We start from the raw sequence: 17098 nt of genomic DNA, 5'->3' as shown, positions 1-17098 counted from the left end.
GTGGACACGCACACAGCTAAGCGGAATACTGCTGCATCACATCTCGAACCACAGTAACAGTAAGGAATTGTTTGTTTTAAAAAATTGCCTTAAAATAGGTATAGCAGATCTCTTTTTCATTTATCTTTTAAGTGTTGATGCTGCTCTTGTTTAACAGTAGAACAAAAAACATTCTACTAGAACAATGCAAATACTGTGATCCTCCACATAACCACTTTTTACATATTATTTTAATGCTTTTTATTTAGTCTTCTGTCTCTCTCTAATGCCCCTTTAAAAAGAATGCTTTATTGTGGTTTTAACTTTTGGAAACTTTACAGTATATCTGCATTAAACCTGAGTTAAATACCAAGCAGCGTGTAAAACGGGCTAATTCAGTAGATCTGACAAACGAGGTCTCAAGTTTTGCTGCACTAAAATGCTACTATAAATCTCCCGGTATTTTGGTATGCAAAATTTTGCAAGGTAATGGAATTTAAAAAGCTTCCAGGAATGACCTTTATGAGCTACGTAATGCGTTTGATCTTTATTGGTTTTTAAACTAAATAATTTTAGTTTAAATGGACAAAAGTGTGCTTACTTTTATCAGACTTCAGCAGTTGTGACCAAGCAATATTGTATATTATTAAATACATTTTTCCTCTTTCAGGCATTAGATGGTCAAAATATTTATAATGCTTGCTGTACCCTACGGATTGATTTTTCCAAACTGGTGAATTTAAATGTGAAGTACAACAATGATAAAAGTAGGGACTATACTCGACCTGATCTTCCATCTGGTGATGGGCAACCAGCATTGGACCCAGCTATTGCTGCAGCATTTGCAAAGGAGACGTCACTTCTAGGTATGATTTTAATTTTCAAAACACTTCCCTCCCCATTCCCAATTAATCAAATGCAGTTTTTTTATTATTAATCATTGTAATTATTTAATGTTTATATTATGGTAGAGCCCAAAGATATGTTAGAGTTGTTTTCAGTTGCGGTGTGCAATTCTAGTAAGACAGACAGTTTCTGCCCCTGCAAGCTTATTGTATAAATAGATGAGAGAGAAACAAGAATAGGACAGAATATACACATTATCAAAAGTTTTTGTCTAGTTTTTTACATTTTTTAAATTTCCCCAAACCATCCTTCCTTTTGTGCCGGTGTCAGTCAACTTCCTCCACCGTTGGTGACCTACAGTGTCTTCCTTTCATCCGGCCCACCTCATAGCGAAATCTTTGGGACTTGATATTGGTCTTGTTAATATCAAGGAAGCTTCTCTATTGACTTCACAGGAACAGGATCTGTGTCCTTATTGGCACTGTAAGCAGGTCATGAAATTTTGGCTTGTTTTCATATATGCAGTGTCCATTTTCAGATGCTTTGAGGAAGAAGTGTCATCCTATAATTTTTATAAAAAATACCAAAGAAATAAAAGAGCAGATGACAAAAAGGAGACCATGTATACAAAGAAATTCCATCTTAGCATTTTATTTTTCATAATTATTGAATTTTTTTCCTTTATATAGATCAGCACTCTTATCTCTAGCGCTTTGTTATGCAAGCTCAAGAGCTGATAAGATATTAGAACCCATCAGAAGAAGCAACTGAGATTCCCTGTGCAGTGCATAGATAAACATTCATAGCTTCTAACAGTCTTCTGGTTGTTGGTAGAGGCAATGCATTCAGTACTTACTGTACTTATGCTTTGAGAGAGAAAAAATTTTAATACACTATCCTGTTTTTGTTTTATCATTTTAATTTGGCATCAACCCTGTAAATTTCATGATTATATAAACTAGTAAGCTTTAACCAGTTCCTGTTCTGGATGTCCTTTATATTTTGAAGTTTTAGGGTTCATTTTGTCAGCAGAGTTTAGATTGGATTTAGAGATTTTTTTACAAGACCCAATGAACGGTGTTGTGTTTATCATCTTACCCACTTCTTAGGGCCGGCTCTGGGCACCAGCGTTCCAAACTTGTGCATGGGGCGGCACTTTTCAAGGGGCGGCATTCTGTTTTTTTTCCCCTTTTTTATTTTTGCTTGGGACAGCAAAAAACCTGAAGCCGGCCCTGCCACTTATTGTTTGTTTCCTTTGGAATTGGTAAGCTAGAAGGAAGGATCAGCCATTCATGTAAAGTGCTGCATTCTTTTTTGGCAGCCAGTAAATAGCTTTTTGAAGTATTTGATTATGGGCAGAGCTGACAGCACTGTCTATTACTGAGGTTGCCCAACACTTCTGATTTCAGTTGCTCTGACCCTGTTGTCAGTTGTACATAACTTCAGTGATTTGGGCTGATGATTTCTATGCCAGATATCTGCCTAATACTGAATGTTTTTTTTAAATATTCAGCCAAAATGGCTCAGCCATTTTTGAGAACAAGGCATGGGGAAAATACATTTATTTTCCCCTTGTTAAAAAATTCTGGTGACCTTTTCTTTGAGAAAGTTTAGTGCTCCCCACCCCCACTTCAGAGCAGGGGATGATCTTTGTGTCAGGGATGTGCCTTTTGCCATCACAGTGAAAATCTGCCCAAATTTGGCCAAGTTGTGAGCCTTAAAAAAAAAATCACAGTTCGCACATGTTCAGAGACTTCTTAAATTTTAGCAGTTAAAAAGAGTGTTCCTACATTGGGCTTACTCCAGCCTGGGGCTGAGCAGGAATTCCACTGCAATTGCAGCTCTGGACTGCTGCGAACCATGCCAGGTCCTTGTCTGGACCCCTGAGCTGAAGGTAGGAAGCCTGTCTCTTCTGTGCTGTCAGCGTCTCCCTTCGTGGGTCCAGGCAGTGTGGAGTGAGAAGCTGCCTGATTCAGATGCCATGGAGAAAAGATCTGGACCTGTGAGGGGTGGGAGGAACATAGTCTGGAACGAGGAACCTGCAGGCGAAAGTGCAGAAGACTGAATTTTGACAAGAGCCAATGGAGGGAGATTGGGACTGGGAACCAGTGGGGGTGGAGAATGTGAATGGGGGAGTGAGAGGAGAGAGATTGGATGAGGAGAAGCAGGGATCTGAGAATGACTGGGGAAGGAGACTGAGAACAAAGAGCTGAGGGTTGAAGTGGGAGAACTGGTAGTGGCTGTGTGGGGACACTGGGACCAAGACAGACTGGAAGGATGACACAAGGACTTACTGGGCAACAAGACTGGGGCTAGGACAGTGGTTCTCAACCTGGAGCCTGTACACCACTTGTGGCCCAATCAGCACATAGCTGCAGCCATGTGACATCCGCAGGGCCATATAGGTAGTATTGGATGTGGCCATATAACACATTGTGGGCTGCGTAATGGTAAATAGGTTGAGAACCACTGGGCTAGAAGTAGAAGCTTGATGAGTAGAGAAGGGCTGGTTACGTGAGGAGAATGGAACTGGGAGGGTGAGCCGGGGTAGGGAAAAGACAGGACCAGGACAAGGCCAGAGTAGGGAGGATTGAGCAGAAGGATTCTCACTTCAGGGAACGGGCAGAAGACTGTACTCACTGTGTACAATTTATTCCAGAACCTGTAATGGAACCTCAGACTGCTGAATCTCACTATTCCTTTGCTGTTAGCAAATATCTGTGATTAACCACTAGTAAAGTGTGTATCTCGTTCTCCTCTAGTGTTAATCCACATATCATATAGAGAAGGACAGCCTACTACTGCTATAAATTACTCTTTTTGCTCAAGAGGCAAAGGTCTGCCCAACTCTGCTGATAACCCATTTGGATGTCGTGATCAAATTTCTGTATCTGCAGTTTGCTCATTTTAAAAACTAGCAAATTACACACACACATGCAAAAACTCTGCTAAAAGAACATTAGTAGGGTTGCAAAGTCAAGCCAGAGGTTAGGAAATGCAGAATTAAGGTTGTGAAACCTTAATTTGGCCATCTTGTGTACATGCATATGATAGTCTTTACATGATCACATACCATTTTTCCATAGGGCTTCTGTCTTATTCTGTGTACAGGATGGACCTGCTCTGGGGAGGAATTAGGGTTGTGTAATAAAAGAGACTGTCTGTCTGTAGAATCTCTGCTATATTTATTGCAGAAGTTGAAAGGTGTGTAATGAATGAGAGGGGATTGCAGGAACAAAGAGGATGGGTCTTAATGGTTAAAGCAGTTGAATGCTGCCTTGAGAATTGGTTTATATCCCTTCCCCTGCCACAGAGCTCCTAGGTGATACTGGGCAAGTTGCTTAAACCTTTCTTTTCGCGGATGGTCAGTAATTGTGTTTCTCATTTTCTGGGTGCCTGACTTGAGACCCCAGGGTCTAATTTGTATAGGTTCTGAGCACTAACACCTGCAACTAAAGTCATTGGGAGCTGTACTTTGAAAAATATAAAGTGATATAGAATGCTAAGTTCTCTGAAAAAATCCGGTTCTAGAAGTCTCAAATTGAGCACCCAGAATTAATGAACACTTTCTTTATTTCTCTCTGCTTCAGTTCCCCATAGGTAATATGGGGATGATAACCCCTCATTTCACTGGCTGTAATGAAAATGAATGTGAAGCACTCAGATACTGTAGTAATGAGCGCCATAGAAAAGCCCATGAGGAAATTGATAATTCTGTCTTTAGAGCAGGGTTTAATTAGTGTGCAGTAAAGAAGGCATGCGGGCACACAATGAACAATGAGGAGAAAACAGATTATTGAAACTACTCTTTGTGAGCACTGTCCATTCTGTGCACTGAATGAGGCATTGATGTAGTCTATTTCAAAAAGACCTAGTTGTATTAACATAGTCATCTTTTAGTTCATGCCAGCAGGGTCTACACAGGGTAGTTAGAATGCAACATATTAAGAGTGCTCTACAGTTCACACCCCCATAGACTGGACTGCGGCACTTCTAAAAGATAAATCTTATTAGAATATGATAGAAATTGTTATTTAATGACAAAATTATTTAACATAAGAACGGCCATACTGGGTCAGACCAAAGTCTGATCTAGCCCAGTCTCCTGTCTTCAGACAGTGGCCAATGCCAGGTGCTTCAGAGAGACTGAAGAGAACAGGTAACCATCAAGTGATCCATTGCCTGTCACCGATTCCCAGCTTCTGGCAAACAGAAAAATTGATTTTTAAAAAATTGATTTTCTTTAAAAACCATAGATGATTTTTCCAGCTTATTTTAATAGGAAAAATTAATAGCATCTAGGTACATGATAAATTTCCCTTACCATCATCTATTTCATGAGTATGGAGATTTATATAATCTTTTTTTCCCCTCTGTAAAATGTTAATTTTGTTGGATAGGTCACTGCATTGAGACTCAGGACCCTTGAGTTCAGTTCCTGGCTTTTGTTGCTGGCCTGCTGAATGACCTTGGGGAAAGACACTTCCCCTTCCTGTGCCTCAGGTTCCCCATCTATAAATGGGTGTAATATACAGATTGGCTTTGTAAAGCGCTTTGAGATGTACAAGTGAAAAGTCTTGTATAAAAGCTAGTCATTATTTATTATTAAGGCTGTCAAGTGATGAAAAAAATCTCGATTAATTGCACGATTAATCGCACTGTTAAACAATAATAGAATACCATTTATTTAAATATTTTGGGATGTTTTCTACATTTTCAAATATATTGAGTTCAATTACAACACAGAATACAGAGTGTACAGTGCTCACTTTATATTTATTTTTGATTACGAATATTTGCACAGTAAAAAACAAAAATAGTATTTTCAATTCACCTAATACAAGTATTGTAGTGCAATCTCTTTATCATAAAAGTTGAACTTACAAACATAGAATTGTTTAAAAAAAAAAAAACCTGCATTAAAAAACAAAACCATGTAAAACTTAGAGCCTACAAGCCCCCTCAGTCCTCCTACTTGTTCAGTTTGTTTACATTTTTTACATTTGCAGGAGATAATGCTGCTCTCTCCTTGTTTACAATGTAACTTGAAAGTGAGCACAGGCATTCACATGGCACTGTTGTAGCCAGCGATGCAAGATATTTACATGCCAGATGCGCTAAAGATTCATATGTCCCTTTATGCTTCAACCACCATTCCAGATGACGTGTCCATGCTGATGGCGGGTTCTGCTTGATAACAATCCAAAGCAGTGTGGACTGATGCATATTCTTTTCATCATCTGAGTCAGATGCCACCTGCAGAAGGTTGATTTTCATTTTTGGTGGTTCGGGATCTTTTGAAAACATGCTCCACACCTCGTCCCTCTCAGATTTTGTAAGGCACTTCAGAGTCTTAAACATTGGTTCAAGTGCTGTAGCTATCTTTAGAAATCTCACATTGGTACCTTGTTTGCGTTTTGTCAAATCTGCAGTGCAAGTGTTCTTAAAACAAACAACATGTGCTGGGTCATCATCCGACTGCTATAACATGAAATATATGGCAGAATGCGGGTAAAACAGAGCAGGAGACATATAATTCTCCCCCAAGGAGTTCAATCACTAAGTAATTAACACATTATTTTTGTAATGAGCATCTTCAGCATGGAAGCATGTCCTCTGGAATGGTGGCCGAAGCAGGAAGGGGCATATGAATGTTTAGCACGTGGCACATAAATACGTTGCAATGCCAGCTACAAAAATGCCATGTGAATGCCTGTTCTCATTTTCTGGTGACATTGTAAATAAGAAGTGGGCAGCATTATCTCCTGTAAATGTAAACAAACTTGTTTATCTTAGCGACTGGCTGAACAAGAAGTAGGACTGAGTGGACTTGTAGGCTCTAAAGTTTTACATTTTTTTTGTTTTTGAGTTCAGTTATGTAACAAAAAAAATCTACGTTTGTAAGCTGCACTTTCACGATAAAGAGATTGCACTACAGTACTTGTATGAGGTGAATTGAAAAATACTATCTTTTAAAAAAGAAGAACAGGAGTACTTGTGGCACCTTAGAGACTAACAAATTTATTAGAGCCTTCGTGGACTACAGCCCACTTCTTCTATATGCATCCGAAGAAGTGGGCTGTAGTCCACGAAGGCTCTAATAAATTTGTTAGTCTCTAAGGTGCCACAAGTACTCCTGTTCTTCTTTTTGCGGATACAGACTAACACGGCTGTTACTCTGATACTATCTTTTGTTTATCATTTTTACAGTGCAAGTATTTGTAATCAAAAGTAATATAAAGTGAGCACTGTACACTTTGTATTCTGTGTTGTAATTGAAATCAATATATTTGAAAAGGTAGAAAAACATCTAAAAATACTTAATCAATTTCAATGGATATTCTACTGTTTAACAGTGTGATTAAAATTGTGATTAATCGCGATTAATTATTTTTAATTGTGATATTTTTTTTAGTTAATCGCGTGAGTTAACTGTGATTAATCAAGAGCCCTATTACAAATAAGCAAGGTGCTTTATAGAATATACAAATACAAAGTCCTCATCTGAGGAGCTTACAGTATAAGTATACACATTCAAGTGACTTAAAAATGTAGTGGGTATTAGGATAGAATTATGATCATGAGGTTGATTAAATGGCTGTGTGTTCAGATTGATGAATAGCATTTTTGTAAGGGTACTTGAGGTTGAAATAGAAAAGGGAGAGAAAATAATAAGAAATTAAAAGATCATTGGAGGTGATGGTAAGGTGGGAGGGGGTGGGAAAACATGGTGAACAGGAATAACATTAATACTGTTCCAATGATCTTGCCTATTTTTTGGTCCTATCTTACTCCTCTTCCTCACTTCTTTTTAAAAATCATTTTATTGATTGTAGGGGAATCTTGGATGGTTCTTCCTGCTGCTGCCTATCTTGAATATCTCAGAGAAAGTCTACTTGGTTAGTAGTCTGTGTGGCTTTTGTCAAGGGGAACATGGGAGGCTCTGTTCGCAGTTTAAGTGTTTATAAAGTGAAGGAATAACTGCACTGGATTGAGCCAGATATAGTTATAGGTGCAGTCAAAGCTTTTCCACACTGCTGCAGAAATGTACCTGAGCTCTGACCTGCAACACTCATGTTAGTGTACTCTTGGGCCTTTTTTTGTTTAGTTTTTTTAGAAGAGATAGTAAACTGTGCTACTTTCATATGTACAAGTACAGTAACTCCTCACTTAGTCGTCCCGGTTAACGTTGCTTCGTTGTTACGTTGCTCATCAATGAGGGAGCTTGCTCGTTTAAAGTTGTGCAATGCTCCCTTCTAACGTCATCCACTGCTTGCAGGAAGAGTAGCCCGTTGCAGCTAGCTGGTGGGGCTTGTAACCAGGGTGGACCAGCAGTCCCCCATCAGCTCCCCGCTCCCCTAAGTTCCCTGTACTGCAGCTGCCCAGCAAGCTATCAATTGCCGGACAGTTCAGCTGTCCCTCTCCCCACTTCCATGTGCTGCTCCTGCCCTCTGCCTTGGAGCTTCTCCCAGAGACTCCTGCTTGCTGTGCAGGGTGGGGAAGGGGGGGCTAATGTCAGGGTGTCCCCCTCCCCCCTGCTCCTGCACCCCGCTTACCCCTTCTCCATATAGAGCAGGGAGGGGACACGGACAGAGAGAGAGAGAGAGAGCGCCTGGGGCAGCAGCCGCTGTCTCAACTTCCTGATCCACTTAAAAAGACAATATACTTAAGAGTGGGTCAGCTTACTTAAAGGGGCAGTGTGCATCTCTCTCTCTCTCCCTCCCTCCCGGCCCCCACATACAAGGTGTGTGACTGTCTCTGTCTGCTATGCTGTCTCCCCTCCCTCATGCTCGTGCTGTCTTGTGTGAGAGGCTACATTAACAGTGTTAACACTTGAGGGCTCAGCCAAGTGCAGTTCATCATTTAGCAGCAAGGCATTCCCTGGGAAATATCCCTCCCTCTTCCACCCTCTAACTTCACCACCTCAACCAAGCTTCACAATCATCATAGCTGTGAACAGGATTAAATTGTTTGTTTAAAACATATACGGTGTGTATATCTATATAATATATAGTTTTTGGTCTGGTGAAAAAAATTTCCCTGGAACCTAACCCCCCCTATTTACATTCATTCTTATGGGAAATTGGATTCGCTTAACATCGTTTCGCTTAAAACGCAGTTTCCAGGAACATAACTACAACATTAAGTGAGGAGTTACTGTAGAAGCTAGGATGAGATCACCAAACTCTAATAGGAAAAATAAGGGTTCAGTTCTGACACAATGGCTCATTTTATTAAATATTTGAGAATTATCACAAGATCAGTTACTGATTTTACAAGAGAAGTTGTAATTCATAACCACATGTTGAATATAAGGGTTGAGTCCTAATAGACACTTCTTCAAGAATTAAATATAGTTTTAGCAGTCTGACTAGCATTAAAGTCCTGGAGTAGAGAATCTAAAACTGTATAAGTGGAAAACCATTGTATCACTCTACATGTGGTTTTACTAGGACATTGTCAAGCTGTTTTTTATTTGGGAATGTGTTTTATTTTATTTGTATTACACTAATGCCTAGAGGACTGAGATTGAGGTTCATCTGTGCTAGGTATAGTCAAGCACATATTAAGACATAATCCTTGCCCCAAACAGGTAAATCTATAAATCTCCAAGGCAGACCAAACCCACGGGAAACTGAAACACAGAGTTATTGAGTTTGCAGAAGGTCACTAAGGAAGTCTGTGGAAAATCCTTGACCTGAACCCAGAACTTCTGAGTCCTAGTCTAGTACGTTAACCACAAGCCTAGTCCTACTTTCATGTTTTTTAGCCTAATATAAACAGAGTTTCTTTTCTGTTTTATAAGGTTTTAATTTGTTTAATGATTCTAAGCTCTCTGATAAAAATGTTAGTTTACAAATACTGCTCACCATGCAACATATATGTACACTTAAAAAACATTGATGTGCTGTGCCCAGGTATACTTTAGCAAAAAGAGCTGATAAGATTGCTTCTTTAACAGCAAAAAACAAAAACCGCCCCCCAGCCTCCAAAATGTGTTATCCATAAACTAGAAAGATTAAGTACAGCTATTGACCAGATTCATGAATGCAGGGCCACTGTTTTGAAATATGTTAAGATTCGCTCCATATCATGTATACTATTCTGTTGATTAATTACCAGGGTATCATACTACAAATTGATCATGGTTTTTATCAAAATATTTGTACCTGATAATTCAGAATAGCCAGCTGTAAATATCTACAGAACAAGGATCACTTTTTCCTTGGATGTGTAATTTCTCTGAACCTTCTAACCGATGAGGTCTCAGTGCTATATAATCGGTTAGAAACCGGACATCCAAAAAGATAATCCTGGCCCTGACAGATGATTATTCATTCATATACTGCATTCTCTGCTGCGAAAGAACGATGTGATCAGAAATCCTTGAGATTATAAATTGGATGTCTTTTTAATGAGCCTTTTATCTTTTGAAAGAAGGAAAACTCATTAATGGACAGAAAGGAGTGCTTTCAGGTGAATTGTCAAAAGCAATAGTTGTTCTTTGGAGTGGCATGTATTTTTTACATAATATGAAAAAAAACACATAGGGAAAATCCTCTATACAGGGAAGACCACTAGCTGTGTTCTGATATGTAAGCAGTTATATCTGTTCAATATCAATGTAATATATATTCCAAGATACAAACTGGAGTTAAGGTTTATTATATATAGTAATGTAAGTGTAAAGTATTATAGTGATGTTATAATTATCCTCCATACAAGGATTACAAACTCTGGATATTCAGTTAAGGTTAAAATTAAAAGAAATTCAGACCTAGAAACACACCATAAAGGCATCCAAACAACCTTAACTCCACCCTGTAATGATGTTGTGCAATAACCATACTGTTATAACTAATGCATAATAGTGTTTGTGGTCTCAGGTTAGATAAACTGATTTTTAAAGACATTATATATTTTGTTGTTAGGGGACTCTGCCCTGTAGTGATACTAACTGATTTTCATACTTTAACTTTTTGAGGTTTCTTTTAAGGGTAACCTTAACTGTAAATATCCTGGGTTTGTAATGCTTGTTTGGGGGTAATCTGAACATCCCAGTAATGTTTTCAACCATTAAGTTACTGATACAACAAGGAGTCTGGTGGCACCTTAAAGACTAACAGATTTATTTGGGCATAAGCTTTCATGAGTAAAAACCTCACTTCTTCTGATGCATAGAGTGAAAGTTACAGATGCAGGCATTATATACTGACACATGGAGAGCAGGGAGTTACTTCACAAGTGGAGAACCAGTGTTGACAGTGCCAATTCAATCAGGGTGGATGTAGTCCACTCCCAGTAATAGATGAGGAGGTGTCAATTCCAGTTACTGATATGTACTCTCAACCTTAACTCCAGTTTAACATAGTTCTGATTTGGGAATTTCCTTTTTATTTAATTAAAATGTTCATGTATGAACACTAAACAAGAATCCCAAAGAGAATGTTACAATGTGATATTTCTAAATGATTTGAAGATGTATATTATAAACCTTCACTTTATTCCAACTTTTAGGACCATTGTCGCCTAAAACCTAAGCTCCATATTTCCCTTACTTGGTCACACACCACTTCCTCCTCACTATTGTCCTTCACATTTCTCTGTTCACATCCACCCTGAGTTCCCCTTCCTAACCTTCCTGTCAAGTCGATATGGTGCAGAGAGTAGTTATTGAAAATAATTTTTATTTTTGCTGTCATTCTGCATAACTTGGTTACTTCAACTAGGACTAAAGAATAATGTTCTGCAGAGAATTTCACAAAGAAGGGACTGGATAGGGTGCCATCATCTTCCATGAAGGCAATTTGGCTTCATTTCCATTGTTACCAATAGGAGTTGGTGGCCATTTTGAAAGAGTGGAACTCACTCCACTGAGAAAAATAGTAGATAGAAACCATTTTGAAAGAGGGCATTTTTTGTGAAATTATCTGTCATAGATTAGCAGTACCCTCCCCCGCCCCCAATTAATCATAAAAAAAAGTTTTCTGATCTAGCCAATTTCAATGAGTTTTACATTTGAAGGATCTATAGTATTTTGTTATTGAGATCATTAGGGACTTTAAGAAATTTAGCGCTCTAATAGATATTTTTTAAGGTTCCATTATTTTAAATTTTAACTCAAATTAATTGATTTACTTGTAAATTCTCTTAAGTCCTTCTGTATTCAAAGAGTAAGTGCTGTGAGGGCGGTGCCTGCTGGCAGAGGCAGCACATGGAGCTAGGAGCTGAGTTCCTGTTGCCTATTCATGGAGCCCCTCCCCCAGTAAGCACCACACCAATCCCCAGCCCTAAGTCCCTCCAAACCCAAACTTCTGCTTCTGGGAGCAGGGGGGCCTGAGACTGCCCCAGCAGCTGCTACTGCGACTGGCCCAGGGGCTGCCTGAGCCGCTCAGGCAGCTCCCAGGACAACCACAGGGGCCGCTGCAGAAGTCATGGACGTCATGGAAAGTTGCAGAATCTGTGACCTGCATGACAGACAGGGAGCCTTACTGATGAGACTGCTAAAATGATTTGATTATTATTGCTTACTTTATTTGGAAAAGCTGTCCAGTAGGGTTTGGACTGACAACCGCTTACCTACCCAGGCCAGATTTGAACCAGGGGCAATAGGGTTCATTTGTATTCCGTTACCAGTCTCCCACATCATCCAGGCTCTTAATTTATTCTTACTAAATATTTATTTCCCTTTCTCCTCTAGATTGTGGCTATCTCTTGTGCCAGTTTTATCCAGTAAAGCAAAAATAAGGCATTTCTTTTATCGATTGGTCTAAATCATTAATAGGGACAAATTTCAAGCATTTCATTCTTTGTTTATAGAGATCATTAAAAGATAGTCACCTTTTTAGAAAGAACTTGCTTGCTTTTATTTGGAGTGTCCTCCTATAGATTGATTCATTTATCCTGATCCCTGTTTGAGTTGTAATTCCATTTTATTCCCCAGAAACCTAGATCTTTTTAAATTGAAAAAAGAATTAATCATTAGAAGCTATGACGTGCTATATATGTCCCCTGAGACACATGCTTTAATTGTTTCCATCTGAGGGGTTCTAAACTTTATAATACAATCTTTGCTAGTCAGCTCCTGAAGATGCATCTGTGAGGACACAAGACTTAAGAATGTGGATCTTTAGAGCAGGGGTTCTCAGGACAAATTTTCTTGGTGGCCTCAGACTGCGACCACCAACTCTTGCTGGTGGCCGCTCAGACAATTTTTCCTAAAATGCTCTAGGGAAAAAAAAACAAATATGCACATATACATGTCCAAATCAGTGTAATTTATTTATTGCTAGCTAGTAAGTCTGTTGTGAAAAGTGATATTAACAAACATACAAGTATCGCTTTTCACAGCAGCCTTACTTAGCCCTGTCAAGCCTGGGGAGAAATTAAGCTCTGGATTGGGGGTCAGGGGAGGCAGAGGGGGCCAGGGACAATGGGAGAGGATTGTTCGGGGGCAGGAGAGGCAGCAGGGGGCTGGAGCCTGTAGCCCCGCACCCGAAGCCCGGCGGCTGGAGCCTGAAGCCCTGCAGCCAGAGCCTGCTGTCCCACTACCCCAGGGCTGAAGCCAATGCCTGAGCCATGCAACCCCTGGGAAGGTGGGGAACTCACCTGCTACCTGCTCCTCCAGTGTTGTGCCCCAGCAGTCTTCAGAGGGTGGGGCAGGGCTCAACTCCTACTGGCAGCCCCAGCAATCAACACCAAGATGGTGCATCCTGGAGCAACAGGGAGGAGGAGGGGCCGCTATTTTGCCCCCCATCCCATCACAGCTCAGGAGGCTGTGGCTGCAAGAAAAGCCCCTGGTGGCCGCATGTGGCCCCAGTGGACGCATTTGAGAAACGCTGCTTTAGAGGATACAACCTTTGGAGAACTTCCGCTTCAGGTCCTGGTAAGCTGTGCCTTTGTATTCTGCTTTACTATGCTAATCGTTAAGAACATTAAAATAACAGATGACTGCATTTTTATAATGTTGTTGTAGTAGTAGTAGTAGTAGTAGTACACAGAAGCCCCAGTCAGGATTAAACCTGTATATTTATGGTTGGTTAAAGCTTTGTGGAAATACACAAAAATAATTTCTAATTAAAATCATGGTTATATATCTTTTCTAATAGGGGAAAAGGCCCTTCAGTAGTGGTGAGGAATTTTAATAAGTAAGGACATATAGATGAATATTGGTAGTTTCAATTTGCTTCTGTTTATTCTTCCATTGAAGGTACTGATATTTTAATTATTACCTCAGCAACAAATTGATAACACAACACAGCATGTTGACATGAAGCAATTGATATGCAATAGTAGGAGATACAAAACCAGAAAAGATAAATGCAGCTACATATTACTATAAATGTTATAAATTGCATGCCTGAGTATATAGGGTGTATAGGAATATGATTTGGTATGTGTTAAAGGTTTTCCAGCTTAAATTAGGAATGGCTGCCTTGTGGAAATGACAAAACTATAAGGTGAGTTATGCAGTTCATCCCAGAAGAAAGCCATTGTGTAGTCTGCGCAGGGGATACAAAAATAATATTTTAGGACTGTTTTAAAAATATTATTGGGACTATTTTTTATCCCTTTACCTGTAAAATATCAGTCACTACGTTTCTAGCTGTAGAAGGCTTAGAGGGAGCCATTAAAAAACCTCTAAAAATGGCTTGAAATAGCTTTTCAATGCTTAAAAATGTTACTTCTAGTCCTCAAAGGTCCTGAAATAGTGAGTGTTAAGTCTCATTGGGAAGCTCTGCTTTCCAATGGTACAAAGCTACTGTTTCTCAGTCCTGCAGTGATTCTTTAGTGTCATGGCATTTTCATAGATAAAAATGGCCTACATTTAAACTATGCTACGCTTCTGCCACTTCACATGGAAAAAGTTGTGCAGTGGGCACATAGTATTGTGCCCCGTCATGTGCATCTTTACTGAATTTTTACTGTGCATCTAATTTATGCATATGTGACCTTCTTTAACTATACTTCTTGAGCTTACCGAAAACAGACATGAAAAATGGGTATGTACAATATAAAAATCTATTTCTGCATTTTTTTTTTGTCTGAATTAAAGTCTTCCAAAATATGTTTCCTAGGGAACAAGTTTTATACGTTGCTCTATTTCTTCTTATTTACATCACAAAAATCTGAAATACTAATATAATTCAAAAGTATACTTAAATCAACTACTACTACTAGCAAGGAGAGTAAATGTATCATTTTTATGGCTGTCACAAAAACGTTGTGGCCCTCACAATACAGGGAGTGGTAAAAACATTTAGAAACAAATTACATGTTTGAAGCCCATAGTTCTCCTCCCTGTCACCCCCTCCACCCCTTGGAACAACATTACAAATATCAAAATTTATGACCAAATTACTTGGGTCTTGAATTAGTTGTACAATAGAATACACATTTAAATTGCACAATAGGATAAATGTATTTTGTTCTCTAAACATTGATGTGCATCTGTTGTGGTTTGCCAATGATGAAGTAAGGGATTGGAGAGGGAATGTCTCAGAGGAGACCAGGATAATGTAAAAACGTGTATAACTGGCAGAAAAGACCAAATTAGTCATTTCTTCACTGTAAAATATGTAAATAATGAACACAGGTGAAAGCTGCTTTGACAAATTTAACTCATGCAACTATCACTGGCCCCAGATTATACTAGAGGAATTACCGTACTTAGTTTTTGATTAACAAATGGTCTCTCCTGAAACTTCATCCAATTTATACAACAACTGATCTTAACAATCAGTCTTTTCAACATAAAAAAATAACATTTTATTGTATTTAAACTTTTTAAAATTATTCTGAAATAATATTTATTTAAAAATTGGTTGAGTACTTTTTTTTCTTTAAAATACAGTTTTGATACTGATTTTGAGGGGACAGAAAGTAGCATTATGGGATTCCAAGTGGGCATCAATGTAACTTCCAGAACACATTTTCTCATATTGCAAGCAAAGATATGGTTTTTTTTCTAACCGTCTGCTCTACAAACTTTTATGAAAGTTATGTTCTTTCTAGTTTGTAGCTTTGGGGGATGAGGGGTTCATCTTATATTCTTCCATGGGATATGTGAAAAATTAGAGGTATTGAATAGTGTTCAGTATTTTGGATATATTTTCATTTTTTCACTTATCTCAGCCTCTTTATTGGCTGGTTCTGTTGCTCTAATACAGTGCCTAATATCTGTGCATTTTCTTCTGTGATACAACTGCAGAACATAGCTAGTTAAAGGGAAATCAGTTAATTGCTGAATGCACGTCTGCCCTTTACTATTTGAAACATTCAGGGCACAACTTTAATTATGACTTTTGGAAAACTCTGGCACATCATTTTTACATCTAACTTACTTTTCTCTTATTTATTGATACATTTGTATATAGCAGTATAAATTTGCATGGCGGTCAACTGTGGAAAAGAAAGTGAAAAGTGGATTTTGAGGAATATAGGAATTGCCATGCAAAACTACCAGTGGTCTGTCTAATCCCGTATACTTTCTCTGACAGCAAACAGTACTATATTTCAATGAAAGATTATAGACAACCCTCATATATTGTGTCTGGGGCAGGGAGGTTTTTTCCTAACCCCCGGACAGTTAGTGATTGGCTATGTACACATATCATATATCATATAGTGATATATCCTGAAGCTTGATTGTCCATGTACACATATTTAGCCTCTCTAATATAACTGGATGTTCTTGTTATCCATAAAAATGTCTAATCCTCTATGCATTATGCTAAAAAACAAAGCATTCTTATTGTCTTTAAATGTGTTGCCCCTTTAATTTTATTAGATGCCTCCTTCCCTTTTTTTTTGAGTTACAGGAGGGACTAAATAGGATTGCCTAGTTAACCTTCTCAGTAGCATTCATTATTTTGTATACCTGTGTTATGACACTATAGACTAATATCTTTTAAAACACTTCTATTTTGAAAATCCTTTCACATCAACCCTTCTTTCAACCTTCTGTATCTGCTTTTGACATGGAATGACCAGAACTGAACACGTTTTCTAAGGGAGAATATAACTTTCATTTATGTAATGCCATAAAAATATTTTCAGAATTAATCTCTATCCCTAACATTGTTTTTGTCGTTGTTTTGTTTTACCATTACTGCATAATAGATACTGGCTATCCCACTCAGTCACAATAAATTAATATTATATACTTAGCTAGTCCTTTTGTCCAGCACAGTAAAATCTCAATGTGTTAATTATTTCTCTCATAAATTCCCCCCCGTAAAAGAAACATGATTAATGAGTTGGAGCATGGACA

The 17098-nt window shown here is 38.6% G+C and overlaps 1 protein-coding gene across 5 annotated transcripts in view; it reads left to right on the top strand.

Annotated features, from left to right (window-relative positions):
* Positions 1–17098, top strand: part of PTBP2 (polypyrimidine tract binding protein 2) — an 85585-nt gene that overhangs the window by 59075 nt on the left and 9412 nt on the right. For all 5 annotated transcript variants that reach the window (XM_054036495.1, XM_054036494.1, XM_054036493.1 and 2 more), the window contains one exon: positions 650–845. In XM_054036495.1, the coding sequence (XP_053892470.1) occupies positions 650–845 (196 nt within the window). The remainder of the gene's footprint in view (positions 1–649; positions 846–17098) is intronic.

The sequence above is a fragment of the Malaclemys terrapin genome, chromosome 8 (assembly GCF_027887155.1).
Source record: "Malaclemys terrapin pileata isolate rMalTer1 chromosome 8, rMalTer1.hap1, whole genome shotgun sequence".
NCBI classification, from domain to species: Eukaryota; Metazoa; Chordata; order Testudines; family Emydidae; genus Malaclemys; species Malaclemys terrapin.
Note: the sequence above shows the minus strand (reverse complement) of the source record. Positions and strands in the feature narration are given on the sequence as shown.